The sequence below is a fragment of the Talpa europaea genome (assembly GCF_964194135.1).
Source record: "Talpa europaea genome assembly, chromosome: 3".
In the NCBI taxonomy this organism is placed as follows: Eukaryota; Metazoa; Chordata; class Mammalia; order Eulipotyphla; family Talpidae; genus Talpa; species Talpa europaea.
This window is the reverse complement of record NC_140069.1, coordinates 97,573,570-97,594,272: the sequence shown is the minus strand read 5'-3', so window position 1 is coordinate 97,594,272 and position 20,703 is coordinate 97,573,570. Positions and strand designations below refer to the sequence as shown.

At 37.1% G+C, this 20,703-nt stretch overlaps 1 protein-coding gene across 1 annotated transcript in view; it reads right to left on the bottom strand.

Annotated features, from left to right (window-relative positions):
* Positions 1–20,703, bottom strand: part of STK31 (serine/threonine kinase 31) — a gene marked incomplete at both ends in the record, with an annotated part of 72,664 nt that overhangs the window by 38,626 nt on the left and 13,335 nt on the right. Inside the window, 5 exons of the mRNA XM_084230594.1 lie at positions 1,626–1,748; positions 3,743–3,902; positions 5,792–5,907; positions 18,365–18,539; positions 19,879–20,237. Coding sequence (XP_084086720.1) covers positions 1,626–1,748; positions 3,743–3,902; positions 5,792–5,907; positions 18,365–18,539; positions 19,879–20,237 — 933 coding nt within the window. The remainder of the gene's footprint in view (positions 1–1,625; positions 1,749–3,742; positions 3,903–5,791; positions 5,908–18,364; positions 18,540–19,878; positions 20,238–20,703) is intronic.

Genomic DNA, 20,703 nt, shown 5'->3' with positions numbered 1-20,703 from the left:
AAAGAGACAATAACCAAAACAAAGAGAAACCCCACTGACTGGGAAAACATTTTTGCACATACCACTAATGATAAAGGACTGATCACAAAAATCTACAAAGAGCTGATGAGATGCAACAAAATCAAAGAAAATAATCCAGTCAAAAAAATGGGCAGAAGAGCTAAACAGAAACTTCTCTGAAGAGGAAATGCAAATGGCCAACAGGCATATGAAAAAATGTTCAACATCACTTGTAAGCAGGGAAATGCAAATCAAAACTACCATGAGATACCATCTTACATCAGTGAGAATGGCACATATTAAAAAAACTAGCAACAACAAGTGTTGGTGAGGATGTGGAGAAAAAGGAACTCTTCTACACTGTTGGTGGGAGTGCAAACTGGTCCAACCACTATGGAGAGCTGTGTGGAGATTTCTGGACCTACTAAACATAGAGCTTCCATATGATCCATCAATTCCACTCCTAGGTATTTACCCAAAGGACACAGAAACATCAATTCCAAAGAACACCTGCACCCCTATGTTTATAGCAGCACTATTTACAATAGCTAAGCTTTGGAAACAGCCTAAATGCCCAAAAATAGATGACTGGATCAAGAAGATGTGGTACATATATACCACGGAATATTACTCAGCATTCAAAAAAGATAAACACATGCAATTTGCAGCAACATGGATGGCGCTGGAAGGGATCATGCTCAGCGAAATAAGCCAAAAAGAAAAAGAAAAATACCGGATGGTCTCACTCATAGCAGGAATCTAGAAAACTTAAATAAGGGACCAGGAAAATGAATAACTATAAGAAAGTGAAAATCAAAATCAACAAAAAACTATGAACCAGAGACACTTTTAGGGGGGCGGGGGCGGGAGGGGAGGGATTGGGGTCAGAATGGGGGGCTGCAATTGTATGGGGAATATAACAATAAAATTTATAAAAAAATAAAATAAAAACATGAAGTATAAAAAAAAAAAATCAACAGAATTCCTCTATATCATCCAAAAAAACTAGGAAATGGAAAGATAATATTCATAAAAGCAACCAAAATTATGAATGCTGGAAACTCATGAAGTCTTTTAGAGAAATTTGTAAACATTAAAGGACATTTTAAAAATCTAAATAGAGAAATACTATTATAGATGGAATGACACTGTCATTCTCTTTCACTCCAAATAAAAGTCATTACTGAGGCTAGATGGCAAAGCAGGGCTGAAGGCAAGGTTCCATATGGTAATGAATCTTAAAAGTCATATCTAACCTCAAGGACATGGATCCCTCTCCTTAACTGACATGTGATTCTACTTGATTTTCTGCTAGAAAGTGATGGACAACAGGCAGTATACGCCTGCTACTGGCTCTGTTTCCTTGAGATTTCCCAGTGAATGTTGCTTCAGTAAGCTTCACATGTCTGACCATTTTATCTATCCTTTATAGGATAGATACACATATATAAAAAAACACAAACATGAAATTTGAATTCCATTAAAAAGAAATTAAAATTCATCAAAGAAGAGAAGGAAAACTATTAGTCATCAATACTACATAAAGTCTCAAGGGAAATGCTGATTTCATTTCTCAAACAATGAAACTATTTTAATGTACACCTAGTATCCACAAAACTTCTAACCTGCAATGTTTTCAAGCGTTTATTAAGAGGTAACTCATCTACTTCCAGAATAAAAACTTCTACTGCCATGTACAGCTTCTGTTGTAGTTCATTTCTATTGGTAATCAAAATAGTCCCTTCATCCTAGAGGAAGGTAAAAAAAATAACCATAATTAATACACAAGGGGAAAAAAACATAACTAATCCCTTAAAATTAGTAATTTAACATTACATTCTGCAAATTATAATAGAATTTAGCAAAAACACTCATCTCCTCAGATCATCAAACTGATAAATCACTTCCCTTAACTAAACAAAAGATTTTCAACAATCCTATTCTGCTTAATTTTTCCCATTTTTCCTGCAACTATGAAATTTTGGTTTGTTTTTAGAAAATTACACAAGTTCCTATTATTAACTATACACTGCATCCCTCCTATTCCTATCCCATCCTCAATTCCTTCATCTAATTATCCTTCAAGATTCAGTAAAACACAAGGATAAAACACCAAGCTCTCCCCAGAGTCTATGTCTGGAAAGAAATATGTGAGAGATTTCCAAGACCTTATGCATCATCTCTGTTAGTTTTTACCTGCCTCTATGGAAACTATCTACATTCCACATATCTATCACAAAACCAAGAAAGACGAGAGGGAGGATCGTGCCATCTCCACTATCTATAACAGTGTCTGGCACATACACTTAAAAGTTCTAGTTTTAGGATATTCTTTCTTGTGTGAGCGCAACCAGACCATTTCATAACTATAAAAACAGAAGTCAAGAATCTCTTTCACCAAAAACTACCTGACAATGAAGCTGTGGAACTGTGCAAAATACACATATGAAATCACTTTCCTAATTTCAAACCACAAAAGCAACCCCCCCCCCGCAAAAAAAACTAAAAGCCATCTCTTTATTATATGAAAATATGAAGTACTATAACGTAGCAGTGTGGCTTAAATGGAAAGAACTCTGACATACCTGACCTCAAATACTACAGTAACATTTAGTACTATGTAACCTGAGCAATTTCCTTTGACACTGAGGGACTCAGTTTCCTCATTTATAAAATGGGAGTAAAAATGTTCATTTTAAAAGTCAGTGTATGAAAACATTTATAAAGTACTTGTAACTCTGCCTATGTTTCAGAGAAGTGCAAAAATTTAATTCACTGTCACTTTTTTCATCTAAGTGACAAGTCAGGTAAAATAACCTGAATGTAATCTCTTCTCCAAATTCAACATTCCAGACATTTCTAAAGGTACAAATACCCTATTGACTTTCTCATTCAGAGTTAGTCAGGTTATCAATGAGCCAACCTAGCTCTGAATAGGGAATAAGACTTTGAGAGTACAATCCCCAGAGGTAGAAACCACCAATACTTAAGGTGGGCAGTTTCAAACACAAATATAGAATCATAGGTATTACTGAAAGCTATGACTGTTGCGCTAAATAGCATTATACAAAAAATGAATCCTATACAGTTCAATATAAAAAACTAAAGAAAACATGCTTGTGACTAAGCTAATAAAGGATTTATATGGAATGTTTCAATAATCTTCATCTGCCCCCAAATAACTGCCTCTAAACAAACAGGTGGTTAGATACCATTTAATAAAAGACACACTCCAACACTGCAGCATGGAACATGATACATTAGAAGGCAAATGCATACTATTGAGTTTGGGAACCACTTAGGCTTCTAAGTCTCAGGTCCCCCAAGAAACACTGTCTGTTGTTGGTATTGCTTTCAGGGCTCCTGAAGGGATATGCCAGTTGCAAGAGTCTCCAACAAGTATTTGCAGTTTATAACAAGTGCAGACAAAATTTACTAATCAAAGGTTTTATTTACCTAAACCTAGTAATATGGCTCAAATGCCATTTTATCAAATTACTAAGGAACAGAGGAAGAATTAATCAAAAGTCAAATCCTCATGCAAAAGGGAAAAAATATTTTGTTCACACTTTATCCATAATCAGTATTTCTTTTCCTACTTTTCTCACAAGGCAATAAAAGGAGTCAAATTTTAAAATGATACTATAAAATTTTTTATGCAAAGTATTCTTATTCTGCTTTCTTGAAAGATATCTCAAATTCAAATGACAAAAACATTAATAGAGAAAATTTCTTGACCTACCACATCTTGACAAGTTTGAATCTTCTCCTGAGCCAGACTGTATTCTGCCCAAAGAATCTCTAATTCATTCAAAGAAACTGGAGTAGTAAAACACCCTTCGTCCAACACTTGTATAGCATCTGAAAGGTCATTTCCAAAACGAACATTGATATTAACACGTCTATTTAAAAAGAAGGAGGAAAAAATTAAGAAATTTGAAAGCTGGTGTGAGAAAAGTTTACGCTTAAATACTACTGGTCTAAAGTTACTAGTTTACAACACTGGCTATGAAGAGGTACTCATAAAAACTTTCTTTAAAAATCATAAATAGCTTTGACACAAACTTTTAATTTAAAACTATATTTCAACCACTGAACTCCTGTGAAAATGGCTCACTCCTCAAGAAGACCAGAAACAAGTGCTGATGAGGCTGTGAGGAAAGAAGAAACCTCTGACACTGTGGAATGGAGATGGCCCAGTACAGTCCCTATGGAAAACAGTATGCAGGATTATCAAAATATCAAAAACATTATGTGACCCAGTAATTCCACTCCTGATATCTACCCAAAGAATACAAAAACACTAATTCAAAGGGAAACTTTTACCCGCATGTTAACTGCAGCACCATTTACAATAGTCAAACTGTGGAAACAACCTAAGTGCTCCAAATCAGATGAGTAGATCAGGAAGATGTGGCATATATACACAACGGAATACTACTCGCTGATCAAAAAAGATAAAATCATGTCATTTGCTGCAACATGGATGGAGACAGAGGGGATCATGCTAAGTGTACATCAGAAGGAGAAAGACAAATACCCGATGATGTTACTCATATGTGGACTATAAAGAAACCAAAGATAAAACCAAATGCAAAATTAACTCATGAAAACTAACTAAGGAAGCAAGGCATCCAGAGGAGGAGATGGATGGGGAGAGGTGAAACAAAGTGGGGAGAGCACAATGGACTATTGTGGTGGTGGAATGTTAGTGTGTGTGCTTGTGGGTGTGCTATCGTAACACCACCTGAAGGGGAGGAGGGAATACTATACTTCCAAAATATAAACAACGATGTAGAGGACAAAATTATTCGAACTCTTAAGAACCTTATAAACCAGATACCAAGTGGTATTTATACTGGTGAACACAAATTTCCAATGACAAAAGATCAGTACAGCAGTATTCGTTCAGGGTAACAACATCTTAATATTTCAAAGGACATAAGAAAACAAACCACGCTTTAAGTTCTATGTGTACCATGAAAAGGGAGTAAGCTGTTTTGAAAACTATTTTTACTATATTCCAAAGAAGGTGACAAATTATCACTGAGCAACAATAAGCAATTTTCTATGAAGATAAAATACCTACACAATTCACACAGTTTGAGAAATGCTGAAGACTTGCTAACCAATTTCTTTCCCTCTAATTCCATGAAAACCACTTTTTCCTTTATTTAAACAGAGCACTATTATGTAATTTAAGTAACTAAAAGCATTAGCTTCTCTTTAGGGCTGAAAATAACCTCAGGCAAAACAATTAGACATAGTAGTTTTTCACCAAACTACCACTTACAAGTCATGTTGAATTTTTTTTCTTTAAATTTCACTCTCCCAAATGACTCAAGGACACTGCGATGGAAGCACTGTAAAATATGCCTCAGAAGTAACTTTTTAGTATCTCTATTTAAAGTCATAAAAATAAAGATCAAGGTCCTCCCCTGGTGGCACAGCATTAAGTGCTGGGCCATGCAGCTGCCCGCAGCCTCTGCAGCGCCGGTTCAATCCCCAGCCACTGGCGAGGGTCCCACATGGCGCAACAGACCTCTTCTGCTGTGCCCGCTGCTCCCCTCAGCAGTGTATTTCGTCAGTCTGCCTGTTCTGTTCCCCACTCTGGCACTGGTGAATTCTCTCACCCTCCAGCGCTTCTGACTGTACCCAGTGCTTGTATAAATAAACTTTTAAAAAATAAATAAAGATCAAGTTTCAAAGAAAAAATGTTGGGCCCTCAATTTAAACAAATCACCAATTAAGAGTTATTTAAGTTGTCTTCCAATAAAATATTTGTACCTACCTAATTTCTTTTAATATTTCAACCTTAGCGGCTAGATTTTTCATCCTGGTACCCACACGAGTCTTCAAAGTACTTTCTAAATGTTTAGTCAAATCCATGGTAGTTGCTTTCTCTTGCTGAAACACAGAAAAGTATACCCTAGTGAGACTCAAATGGGACCATGAATTTCCAGTTATTTAAATGATTTCTTTGGAATAATTAAAATTTTAAAGGTTTAAAGTTTGGCCATGGGATAACAAACACTGATATCCCTATAAGTTATAATCTGAAAAAAAATTATCGGTTCCAGTCCTCTGCCTCCCCACAAAGTTGAGCCGTTTATATTTCATCCGTGTAAGGAAATATATGGAAACCAAATATTGTATGTCTTAATACTTAGACTTTCAAAAGATAAATGAAAGATCCCCTTGGAGACTGGGTAAATCAGGGAAAAGCAGTCAATTGAATGGTGATGGACAGAAACTAGACTACTGGTGGTGAACATGACACAAAACACAGAGATACAGATTTATAAAGCTATACATCTGAAACCTACATAACGTTTTAAGCCAGTATTACTTCAACTAAAAAGGAACATCAACTTCCACTCTTCACCTTTGCCATCTCTTGTACCTGACATCCAGTTAGTTTAAACATAATAAACATGGACATTTTATTTTGAGGAGAAAAATCCCCATAAAAAGCAAATGACTATCAATGACAATTTTTCTGATAACTTGTGTCATTCTGTATTTAAAAGGTGAAAACACCTTTTCCTTGACCAAGCTAGATTAAACTCCCTAATTCTCCCAAGTAGACTACTACTGTGATCATCCAAAATATAAAGCAATAATATAAAGACCAGACAATTTTATTCCAATTATACTACAAACCAGCTATGACATAAAAACACAACTTTTACTTACTATTTAAAACAACACACTCTCCAGTTCCCACATTCTTTCAAATACTTCAGGTAAAATACAGAAATCCAGAGTATACTGAATTTTATTAATATCAGGTGACAGCCAGGTATGTTCATGTCTTTCTGTTCTCATTTGTTGAGTAGGATGACCATAGTAATAATTATTCATAAATCTGTTTATATCTACTGTAACCATTGTAATTATTTCAAAAATTAAATAAATCTAACTTTTAAACTGGCAAATATAAATTTCCAATGACAAAAGATCAGTATGGTAGTATTTGTTTAGGGTTACAATGTCGTAGTATTTCAAAGTACATGAGAAAATAAATCACTGCTTTAAGTTCTATGTTTAACATGAAAAGGGAACAAGCCGTTTTGGAAAATATTTTTACTACTCTGATTAAAAACGATAAATTCATGTCATATGCAGCAACATGGATAGAGATAGAGGAGATCATGATAAGTGTACATCAGACGGAGAAAGGCAATTACTAGATGATCTGACTTATATGTGGAATAGAAAGAAACCAAACAAAGATAAAACCAAATAAAATTAACCCTTGAAAACTAACTATGGAACTAAGGCATCCAGAGGTGGAGGTGGAAGGAGAAACGGAAGACAAATGAATGTAACAAAATGGCAGGTAACAAAATCAACATATAAAAATTTGATACACTTATATACAAATAATGAGAACAAAACAAAATTAAGTAAATTTCATTCAATCACATCAAAAACAATCATATATCTAGGAATTAATCCAACCAAGGAATAAAATTCATGATAAAAATTATAATACTCTAAGGGATCAGAGAGAGGGAGGGAGGAGCACAGGGCACTGAGGTGATGATCACGGGTGAAGGAAATTCTATGGGGACTACACCTGAGGGAGTGGGGGGAAGCAATTATTGCTTAAAAATGAACAATGAGGGGTGGATAAACATGGCGGGGAGGAAACACTGCGAGTAAGATCTCCCATTAAAAAAAAAAAAGTTAATAGGGAGGAAAAGCGGCAGGTCCCAGTGAGAACTGGAACATGGAAGATAAATGGACGACTCCAGCAAGCTACCCGAAGAAGAAAATTGCCATAAAAGAGGACTAGAAGGGAGGAAAGCTCAGAACCCTGGTACCCTCCCCAACCCACAAAGTCGGCACTCTCCGACCAACAGAAAGGAGGAAAAAAAACCAAAAAAACTAAAACAACCAACAAGAACAAACTATGCATCAAGCGGGACTGAGAGTGGAAAGGAACTATTTCAGCCACCACACCCCGTGAACTGGAGCTGTGGAGAACCCTGCAGGATTCCCCGCAGAAGCGAGCGAATGGCTCCAGGTGCCATTAGAGAAAAACAAAGACCCCCGGAGACCTACAAACAGCCCCAGACCAGCCGGTAAGCTAGTGCGGAAAAGCGGCGCGCTTGAAAAGCAAAGGCGGGTAGCGGCTGCCCAGGTCCCCATGCCTGCCACTTAGGCTTCCAGGGAGACACGCAGGGGCCCTCACTGAGGTAAATGTCCCTCACTGAGTAATCAGAAACCAGGAGCCCAGACACGGGAGCGGGGTGCAAAAGGAGCCATTTCTGCAGACACTGAACTGGGCTACAGCCCACGTCCCGGACCTGAGGGCTTTGGAACTGAGACCCAGGGCATGAAATTAGGGGCATGGGTTCCCCACAATGGTGGGGCACAAGGCAGACACAGCACCCCAAAGCCATTGAGGTTTTCCCCACCATTCCCACACTGTTCCCTGTCCCACGGGATTTAAAAAAAAAAGCTCCTCAAGGACACTAGGAGAGATCTCTGGCACCACCTAGCGACCAGAAAAAAAAAATCACCTACACCCCATAGAACAGGGACCTTTCTTCAGTAAAGACTGCTTGAAACCAGCAGAAGGCTCCCGGAGGAGCCAGTGGTGAGCTGGGAAGTTAGCTCACGCCAGGCCCCTTCTGACCAGCAGTCTGAGCCCAGAGGGGGAGCGGGCACCCACGGCCAGGGCAGACCTGGCACGCAGAAGAGTGTGCCTGAGACTGGACGCACAGGGAGTGCATCCCGCATCGCTATTTTAGAACAGGGACATTTCTTCAGTAAAGACTGCCTGAAACCAGTGTAAGGTTCCGTGAGGAGCCAGAGGTGAGCTGGAAAGTTTATCCACACCAGGCCCCTTCTGGCCTGCAGTCCAAGCCCAGAGGGGGAGCAGGAACCCACCACCAGGGCAGACCAGGAGCGCAGGGAGTGCGTCCCGCATCGCAATTTTAGAACAGGGACATTTCTTCAGTAAAGACTGCCTGAAACCAGCAGAAGACTTCCTGAGGAGCCAGAGGTGAGTTGGAAAGTTCACCCACACCAGGCCCCTTCTGGCATGTACTCCGAGTCCAGAGGGGGGCGGGAACCCACCACCAGGGCAGACCGGGCGCACAGGGAGTGCGTCACGCATTACCATTTTAGAACAGGGACATTTCTTCAGTAAAGACTGCCTGAAACCAGCAGAAGGCCCCTCAGGAGCCAGAGGTGAGCTGGGAAGTTCGCCCACGCCAGACCCCTCTGGTCTGCAGTCCCAGCCCAGAGGGGGAGCGGGAACACACATCCAGGGCAGACCAGGCGCACAGAGGAGTGTGTCCCCGCATCGGCATTTTAGAACAGGGACCTTTCTTCAGTTAAGACTGCATGAAACCGACAGATGGTTCCTGGAGGAGCCAGAGGGGAACAGAGAAGTTCACCCATGATGCCGGCCAGTTCCAGCAACACAGTATCCCAATGCATATGGCAAATTAGAAAACAGACAGTAGGGAGTAGAAGAACCACACGCAACCTAGCAACTCCTCAGGAAAACAGCACACCACAAAGAGGAAACCACCCCCCAGATTGCAACGACAGTAACTTGGAAGAACTTCTGAGCCTTCCAGAAAGAGAATTTAAAATTGCCATGATTAAAAAACTGACAGAAGTCATAAAGGAAAACAATGATAAGGGAAAAATAATCAACAATCAGAAGAATGAAATTGAGTCCCTAAAGAGGGAATTAAAAGAAATGCAGGAGATCAAAGAATTAAAGGAGGCACTAAAGAACTCTGGGAAAAGCAATGAAAGCAGAACAGATGAAATGGAAGAACGAATAAGTACTCTTGAAGACACAGAAATAAAAAGAACCGAAACAGAAAAGGAAAGAGAGTACGAAGGAAAAAGACTGAAGAAAGACTTTGGGAACTATCTGACTCCATGAGGAAAGGAAATATAAGAGTTATAGGAATACCAGAAGGAGAGGAGAGAGATGTAGGAACAGAGAAAATATTCAAGGAGATAATTGAAGAGAACTTCCCAAACGTGAAGAAGGAGCTGAAAATTGATATACAAGAAGCAAGAAGAACACCAAACTTCTACGACGAAAGGAAAAATACAGCAAGACACTTAATAGTAAAGCTCCCAAGAATCCAGGACAAGGAAAAAATAATGAAGCTGACAAGAGGGAAGAAACAGATAACATTCAAAGGAAAACCAATCAGGCTGACATCAGACTTCTCTGAAGAAACACTAAGGGCAAGGAGAGAGTGGAAGGACATAGTCAACAGACTCCAAGAAAACAGATGCCAACCAAGAATACTCTATCCCGCAAAGCTCCCCTTCTTCTATAAAGAAAGAATAAGTACCTTCACAGACAAACAGAAACTCTGGAATTTCATTACGACTAAACCCACACTCCAAAAAATACTACAAGGAATCCTAACGCCAGAACCTCAGAGGGACAAATAACAACGAAAGAAGGCCAAAAAAACCACAAAAGTTATTAAAAGAATAAATAAATAAAATCAAAGGAAAGATAAACACAATGGCAAATACAGATGCTAACATAACAATATTAACTCTAAATGTAAATGGACTAAACTCTTCAATAAAAAGACAGAGTCGCAGGCTGGATTAAGAAACAAAACCCAACCTTTTGCTATCTCCAGGAAACACATTTAGCTACAAAAGATAAAAATAGACTCAAAGTTAAAGGATGCAAAACAATCCTACAAGGAAATGGACCAAAAAAGAAAGCAGGAACAGCTATACTTATATCAGATAAAACAGATTTCAAACTCAAAAAGGTAGAAAGAGACCCCAACAGTCACTACATTATGATCAAGGGAACAATACTTCAGGAAGAAATAACACTCATTAACATATATTCAACTAACGAAGGAACACCAAAACATATCAGACAACTATTATCATCTCTGAAAACAGACATCAGAGAAAACACATACGTAGTGGGAGACTTCAACACACCACTATCAACAATAGACAGATCAATGAGACAAAAAATAAGTAAAGACACTAAAGCTCTAAATAAGGATCTAGAGCACTTGGGCTTAACAGACATCTATAGAACACTAACCCCCAAAAAAATGGAGTACACATTTTTCTCAAGCACACATGGATCATTCTCCAGGATCAATCACATACTGGGACATAAGACAAACATCAACAGATACACCAAGATTGAAATCATACCAAACATCTTTTCTGACCATGAAGGCATCAAACTAGATGCCTAAACCATAAAAAGAAGGCAAGGAACTCTCCTACCTCATGGAGATTGAAAACCACACTACTGGAAGACCACTGGACTAATGAGGAGATCAAAGAAGAAATTTAAAAAATCTTTGAATTGAATGACAAGGAGGACACCAATTTCCTAAATGTATGGGATGCAGCAAAAGCAGTAATAAGAGGAAAATATATAGCAATAGAGGCTCACATCAAGAAACAAGAAAGAACTCAAAGAAACAACCTAATCTCGAAGCTTAAAGAACTAGAAAAAGAACAACCCAAAACACCCAAAACCAGTAGAAGAAAAGAAATACTAAAAACCAAAGCAGAAACAAATCAAATCAAAACTAAAAAAACAATCGAAAAGATCAATGAAACCAAGAGCTGGTTCTTCGAAAAAATAAATAAAATAGACAAACCCCTAGACAGGCTCACAAAGGAAAAAAGGGAGAAAGCACAAATAAACAGGATCACAAATGAAAGAAGAGAAATCACAACAGGCACAGCAGAAATCAAAAGAATGATCAGAAAATACTATGAACAGTTATATGGACACAAGATCAACAATCTAGAGGAGATGGACAAATTCCTACAACTCTACAATCACCCAAAGCTAGATAAAGAAGAAATAGAACACCTAAACCGACCATTACAAGCAGCAAAATTGAAATGGTAATCAAAAACCTTCCCAAAAACAAAAGCCCAGGACCTGATGGATTTACAAATGATTTCTACCAAACGTTCAGAAACAAATTAGTGCCTACCCTTCACAAACTCTTCCAAAAAACTGAGAAGGAAGGGATAATACTAAACACATTCTATGAAGCCAACATTACACTCATACCAAAACCGAACAAGGACAACACAAAAAAGGAAAACTACAGGCCAATCTCCCTAATGAACACTGACACAAAAATCCTCAATAAAATTTTAGCTATCACAATCCAACAATGTATCCATAAGATAATTCACCACGACCAAGTAGGATTCATTCCAGGGACACATGGATGGTTCAACATCTGAAAATCAATCAACGTTATCCAACACATCAACAAGAAGAAATATAAAAACCATATGATAATATCAATAGATGCTGAGAAAGCTTTCGACAAAGTGCAACACCCATTCATGATAAAAGCCCTTGAAATTCTTGGGATACAAGGAACATACTTCAACATCATAAAGGCCATATATGACAAGCCAACAGCCAGTATCTTTCTCAATGGTGAAAAGCTGAAAGCATTCCCATTGAGATATGGGACAAGACAAGGATGTCCACTCTCACCACTGCTTTTCAATATAATACTGGAAGTCCTAGCCAGAGCAATAAGACAAGAGGAAGACATCCAAGGAATCCAAATAGGAGAAGAAGAAGTCAAACTATCACCATTTGCAGATGATATGATAATATACATAGAGAACCCCAAAAACTCCACAGAAAAACTAATTCAACTCATCAATCAGTTCAGTAAAGTGGCAGGATACAAAAATCAATACAAAAAAGTCAGTAGCCTTCCTATACACAAACAATAAATCTGAAGAAGAAGAAGAAAAAAATCCCTTTTACTATCGAAGCAAAAAAAATTAAATACTTGGGAATAAATCTAACAAAAGAGGTAAAGTACCTATACAAAGAAAACTATAAAACACTGTTAAAAGAAATAGAAGAAGACACAGAGAAATGGAAAGACATCCCCTGCTCATGGATTAGAAGAATAAACATTATTAAAATGGCCATCCTACCAAAAGCAATATACAGATCAGATTCAATGCTATTCCAATCAAAATTTCAGTGTCATTCTTCAAAGAAATAGAACAATTATTGATGAAATTCATATGGAATCACAAAAAACCCTGAATAGCCAAAGCTCTCCTGAAAAAAAAAAAAGGAGGGAATGGAGGCATCACACTCCCAGACTTCAAACTATACTACAAAGCCATAATCATCAAAACTGCATGGTATTGGAACAAAAACAGACACACAGACCAATGGAATCAAATAGAAAATCCAGAAATAAACCCACAGATTTATGGCCAACTAATCTTTGACAAAGGAGCAAAGAATATGCATTGGAGCAAAGAAAGTCTGTTCAATACATGTTGCTGGGAAAACTGGGTCGCTACATGCAAAAGAATGAAGCTTGACCACTACCTCACACCATACACAAAACCAACTCAAAATGGATTAAAGAACTAGACATAAGACGTGAAACCATAAAATACATAGAAGGAAATATAGGCGAAACACTAGGTGATATGCACATCAAAGACATCTTTACAGACGCTTCACCCAAAGCAGTGACAGTGAAGGCAAAGATAAACAGCTGGGACTACATCTAATTAAAGAGCTTCTGCACAGCAAAAGAGACAATAACAAAAACAAAGAGAAACCCCACCGACTGGGCAAACATTTTTTCACACAATACTAATGATAAAGGACTGATCACAAAAATCTACAAAGAGCTGATGAGACGCAACAAAAACAAAGAAAATAATCCAGTCAAAAAATGGGCAGAAGAGCTAAACAGAAACTTCTCTGAAGAGGAAATGCAAATGGCCAACAGGCATATGAAAAAACGTTCAACATCACTTGTAAGCAGGGAAATGCAAATCAAAACTACCATGAGATACCATCTTACACCAGTGAGAATGGCACATAGTAAAAAAACTAGCAACAACAAATGTTGGTGAGGTTGTGGAGAAAAAGGAACTCTCCTGCACTGTTGGTGGGAGTGCAAACTGCTCCAACCACTATGGAGAGCTGTGTGGAAATTTCTCGACCTACTAAACATAGAGCTTCCATATGATCCAGCAATTCGTCTCCTAGGTATTTACCCAAAGGACACAGAAACATCAATTCCAAAGAGCACCTGCACGCCTATGTTTATAGCAGCACTATTTACAATAGCTAAGCTTTGGAAACAGCCCAAATGCCCCCAAAATAGATGACTGGATCAAGAAGATGTGGTACATATACACCATGGAATATTACTCAGCATTCAAAAAAGATAAACACATGCAATTTGCAGCAACATGGATGGCGCTGGAAGGGATCTGCTCAGCGAAATAAGCCAGAAAGAAAAAGAAAAATACGGGATGGTCTCACTCATAGCAGGAATCTAGAAAACTTAAATAAGGGACCAGGAAAATGAATAACTATAAGAAAGTGAAAATCAAAATCAACAAAAACTATGAACCAGAGACACTCTATGGGTGGTGGGGTGCGGGGAGGGGAGGGATTGGGGTCAAAATAAGGGGTTGCAATTGTATGGGGAATATAAAAATAAAATTTAAAAAAATGAACAATGATGTAAAAAATAAATAAATAATAAATAAATAAAAACTAATACTCTACTAAAGGTTACAGAACATCATACAAGTAGATGGAAAGAACATGATACATGGATGGGGCGAAACAAAATGACTATTCCACCAAAAGTGGTACATAAATTTAATGCAAATCCATTAAAATACCAATGATATTTTTCAAGAAAACAGAACAAAAAACATTTTTATATGGAACCATAGAAGCCCAAATAGTGAAAGCTCCTGAAAAAAAAGTAGAAATGGAGGCACCATGTTACCTGGCTTTATACTATAAGCAACAGTAATTAAAACAGTATGGCACTGGAATGAAAAGACACATGGATCAATGGCACATAATCAAAAACCCAGAAAAAAAATCCATGTATATATCTATGCTTACTTTATAATAAAGGAGCAACAACCATACATTGGGAGGAGAGTATTCTTTTAAATGGTGATTAAAAAACACCATTTTATACATGATGATCAATGTATAAGAATGATGTTAGATCACTCTCCAATCTCATGCCCAAAAATTAAATGTAAAATGGACTGAACACTTAGATATACAGAAGAAAATATTGGAAATATATTTCATAACATCAATTATTAAGATGTCACTGGAAACTTCACCTCCAGAGCAAGGGAAATAAACACAAAAATAAACAAGTGGGATTACCTCAAATTAACAAACTTTTACAAAGCAAAAGAAAATATAATTAGATTAAAAAGACACCCTACTGAATGGGAGAAAATATTCATACATTACACAAGTTACAAGGGGCCAATATCCCAGACCTATAAAGTTTATTGACGCATTATAATTACAATAACAAGGACAGGGAAAGAACCTAACTGCACTAATAGAGGATTAGATTAAGATTTGGTAAAGCTACACAACAGAATTTTGTTCAGCCATGAGGAAAGAAGAAATTTTGCTACTTACAGCAAAATGAAGAGTTTGAGGAAATTATGTGTAGAAAAACAAGTCAGAATGAAAAAGAAAAATACTGGATACATACCCAGCAGACAAATCAACAAAACAAAATTCCTAGCAGACACTAATAAACAGAGTGAGGTTTCTGAAGGTAAGTAGGAGGGTGAAAGAAGGAAAGAGCCAAAGAAGTATAAGGGATGATGGTGGCAAAAAAAAAAAAAGTGGCTATCTTATCTAAATCAATTTACAGACTCAACACAATTACTATCAAAATACTGATTGTATTTTCCAAGGCTATAGAAGAAACAATTCTAAGTCTGTACAAACCACAAAAGATACCAAACAGCCAAAGCAATCTTGAGGAAAAATAAATATGGAAGTATTAGGCTCCCCAACTTCCAACTATAATACAAAGTGAACTAATCAAAAGAGACACACAGTCCAATGGAATAGAATTGAGAGCCCACAAATAAACACACACAAATATGGTCAGCTAAATTATGACAAGGTGCCAAGATCATATAGAGTAGAATGGAACACCTCTTCAACAAATGGTGTTGGGAAACAAGGGCAGGCACATGCAAAAAAAAAATGAAACCACATCATTATTTAATACCATACACAAAAATTAATTCAAAATGGACTAAAGACATGAATGTAAGACTGACATACACTACTAAGAAAAAAACAATCCTGGACATGACCCACAAGAGATATCTTTGAGCACTGAATCCCAACTGCAAGCAAAATAAAAACAAAAATTCACAAATTGGAGTGTATCAAACCAAAAAACTTAAGTACAATGAAAGAAACTACCACAAAAACGAAAGGCAACCTCCTAAAGATATCTGCATATATACAACAATGGGTAAATGTTCAAAATACTTAAAGAACTCATGCAACATAAACAAACAATGTAAACAAAAATAGACAAAAAATCTGAATATACCTTTCTCCAAAGAAGACATACAAATGGCCAAGAAACAAGAAAAAATGCTCAACTACACTAATTACTGGGAAAATGCAAATCAAAACCATAATGATATCACCTCACATCATGAGAATGGGTTATATCAAAAAGACTGGAAACAAGTGCTGATTAGGGTATAGAGAAAAAGGATCTCCTACACTTTGGGGGGAATGTAAATGAGTACAGCCTCTATGGATAAACATATGGAGATTCCTTAAAAAACTAAAAATAGAAATACCATATAATTCAGCAATACCAATCATAGGGATTTAGCCAAAGAATATGCAAACAATACTTCAGACTATAATATAAAGCCATAATAATTAAAACAGCATTGCACTGGAGCAAAAACAGACACGCAGACCAATGGGATAGAACTGGGAGCCAGAAATAAAACCATATTTATATGGGCAACTAATCTATGACAAAGGAGTGAAGTATATATAGTGGAAGAAGGAAAGCCTCTTCAATGAATGGTGTTAAGAACACTGGACTGCTACATACAGAAGAACTGAACTAAACCACTATCTCACACCATATACAAAAATCAATTCAAAATGGATAAAAGACTTGGATGTAAGACTTGAAATAATAAAATACATAGAAGAAACACATAAGCTTCAGAGATTTCTTTTTGCTCTTACTCCCAACAGCAAGGAAACAAAAGAATATACAGAAGTGGGATCACCTCAAAAAAAAAAAAAAAAAAAAAAAAGGTTTCTGCATAGCAAAGCAGACTGTAACTAAATTAGAGACACCTGACTCAACTGCAGAAAATATTTGTACACCACACATCCAACAAGGAACTGATATTAAAGATCTACAAATAACTCATATAACTCAACAAAAAGAAAACAAATGACACAATCAAAAAATGGGCATAGTAGCTTAACAGGCAGTTCTCCAAAGAAGACAAAGATGGCCAATAACACATGAGTGCTGTCACAGGAACCTGCAATTTATAGGCAGTCATGGGGAAGTGTAGATAGCCAAGGAACCGTATCTGTAGCTGGTGTCTGAGTGAGGAAGTCTTGTGTGACTGAGTCCTTTACTGTGGGGTCTGAGCTAGCTCAGGTTATTTAGTGTAAAAAATGAAGTGAGTTAGAAAACATCCTGTTGGTGTCAGGAGGACTGAAAAATCAGTGTTGGAGTAAAGCACTCAGGTTCAGGAAAAAACTGCACATTTGAGATACACACAGTATTTTTGGAGAAAAAACACTTTCATTACAATAGGGGCAAAGCTCAAGCCCTAACTACCAAAAAAGAAAATACATAAAGAAGTCTGTCAGGGAACACAAGAATGCAGAGTAAGCACTTTAAGAGATTTATGGACCTTTTCATGTATGAATCTACTGGGATTTTTGGAAGAAGCCAACAACAAAAGGATATTCATGGAATAATATGAGAAATCTGAACACTGGATATTAAATGGTATTAAGGAATCATTAATTTTTAAGTATGAGTGGTACTATAGATATATTTTAAAGTTCTTTTCCATTAGAAACATGTACTAGTGTATAAACAATAAAATATTATGAATGGGATTTGTTTTAAAATAACTCAGGAGGTACAGATAAAAAAAAAAGACTGTCCACGCATTTAATAATCATAAAGCTAGGGAGGTGAGTAGTAGGTATTAATTATTTAATTCTCCCTCGTTTTTGGAATTTTGGAAAATTTCCATAGTTACAAGGTTTTTAAAGAACATAAAAGGAAATGTAAACAAATTTTTAATCCTTCAAATATGAAATCCAAAAATGGTTAGTATGGAATGTGAGAAGAAATTTCACCTTGAACATACAGAAAGAAAGAAAGAGAATGAGAGAAAAAGAAAGTGAAAGAAAATTAAAACAATTAAGAACAGATGAGTATTCAGATTTTCCAGCTGGATTTTTTTTTTACCTTAGCCATGGAACATACCATACCTGCAACTCCTGGGTAGTCTGTTCTACTTTCAATTCTAATGCCTTATAACTTTCAAGAAGAACTTCCTTCTCTGTTTTAAGCTTTTCATTTTCTTCAATCAATTTCTGGTCCTGCTTTATTTTTGCCAGGCTGACATTAGACCCTAAATTAAAGTCACCAACAGCCAAACTTTCCCTATAAAAAACAAATTCACTCATTTTAAAAATTGTTCTGTATCAGGCTAAAAGACACCAGAAATCTACATTAAGTTACCTTGCACTTTTTAATACCATAATATAACTTAAAGTTTGATTACTAATCTAAAACCTTCATTTAGTTCAACATTTAAAAATATTGTGGGCCTCCCCGGTGGCGCAGCGGTTGAGCGCTGGGTTGCGAAACTGCGCGCGGCCTCTGCGGTGCCGGTTCGATCCCCGGCTGCTCCCCGGCCACCAGAGGAGGGTCCCACATGGCGTGCAGACCTCTCCTGCCGCCCGCTGCTCCCCTCAGCAGTGAACTTCGGTCCTTCTGCCTGCTCTGCTCCCCGCTCTGGCTCTGGTGAATTCTCTCACCCTCCCGCGCTTCTGACTGTACCCAGTGCATGTATAAACAAAAAACAAAACAAACAAACCAGCAAACAAATAAATAAAGCATGCCTCTATAAAAAAATAAATAAATAAATAAAATTTAAAAATAATAAAATAATAAATAAAAAAATAAATAAAAATATTGTAATGCCAACTAGATTTCACAACTGAAGTCATATTTCAAAAACAATGCCACTAACTCTCAAAGAGAACATTCCAACTTCTTCATAGCATTGTCAACTACAGCAATGACAGTAAAAAGCATTTCTGTATCAGTGTTCTCCAATCCCTCCTCTCCATCACCCCCATCCCATTTGACAGTTTAGTTCTAACACATTGATAAGATGCTAACAAAGAGCTAGATCACCCAAGACATGACAGCAAGGTTTGGATTATGATATAGAAGGATATGAGTATTTTGTTACATATAAACATCAAATCTGGCTTTCTACAAGTTTATAATTCAAAATTATCCAGACAGTGAACTTCTTCTGTAATAATTAAATTCCATCACAATAAGTTTTCAAATGAAAAATAGTTTCTCTTTTGTTAAAAAGGAAAAAAAATTTCCTGAAACTCATTAAATATTATTAAAGCCACCAAAAAAAAAAATATTCAGAGCTTATCTGAAATTCTGGCTGGCACAGATATTTCTGATTAAGGGATAAGTTTTAGTATTTAATAAATTTATTTAAAAGAGCTTACATAAAGAGTTGGTAATGTGAACTTTAAACAATTTATAAATGAGTTTTTCTTTCAAAACTGATTTCATTGAAAATATTCCTGCTAAAGCAGACAGGAATGTTTGAGAAAAACAGAAATCATTAGTATTATCCCTCAAATTGTTTACTCCAAAAGCATGAGCCTTGACGTTTATTCAATTATGATAAGGACTTCTACCATCAATTAGAAATAAGGTAAAACTAAAAACCCCACCACAGTCTTACTTTGGAAACGTCACATGATTTCCTGCATCATTTTCATTCTTCAAGTCAACAGTCATCCTTCCACTTAAGCGTCCCTTTGGCCTGCTGAAGGCTGACTGATTTGATCTATGCCCCCATAAGGGAATAGGGCTTTTGAGGTTCCTGAGGACAAGCTGACCAGGATCTGATTTTTTTTCCTCACAGACGTTAGTGATGGAACTGAGTTTGCATTTTTCTGCAAATCCTTTCTTAGCTACCTCTTCCCCTATATCCACATTGCCATACTCAGCTTGAGCAATAACTGTTCCATCTTGATATGTTGCTTTAATTCTCATTTTTATTTCCTTTTCAAAAATCAAGCTCGCCAAAAAGGTTCTGCCCTAAGAAATATAAGAAAGGAGACATTAACTGGCTACACCAACATGTTTTCCTTCACTTAATTTGTTTCTACCGACATTTTTCAAAATTGTTAGGGGGAAAGGATGTCCCGAGCAAACTCCATACAGGTTTTGTGGACTCCACCCCAACTCCATAAAGACACCAGGAACTATAAATCCCATGATCACCAAAGGGAGGGTTGCAAGGACCCGAGGGTGGAGTTAAGCAGCCATGTTTTTGTATGGGTATATAACCAGCCATGTGAGCTGGGGTCTCTCTTGGCTTCACAGCGCTTGGCTTTTCGCCAGCTCTCAGCAGGGCATTGGGAGTCCAGGTGAGCAGAACCAGTAGGATGCAATCACGAATTTATCTCCCTCTTTTTCTCCCTGAGTTATTCATTTCTTCATTTCCCCTTATCTTGTAAATAAACCTTTTGTTAACCTTTTGTGTATGCCTGCAGTTTAGCAT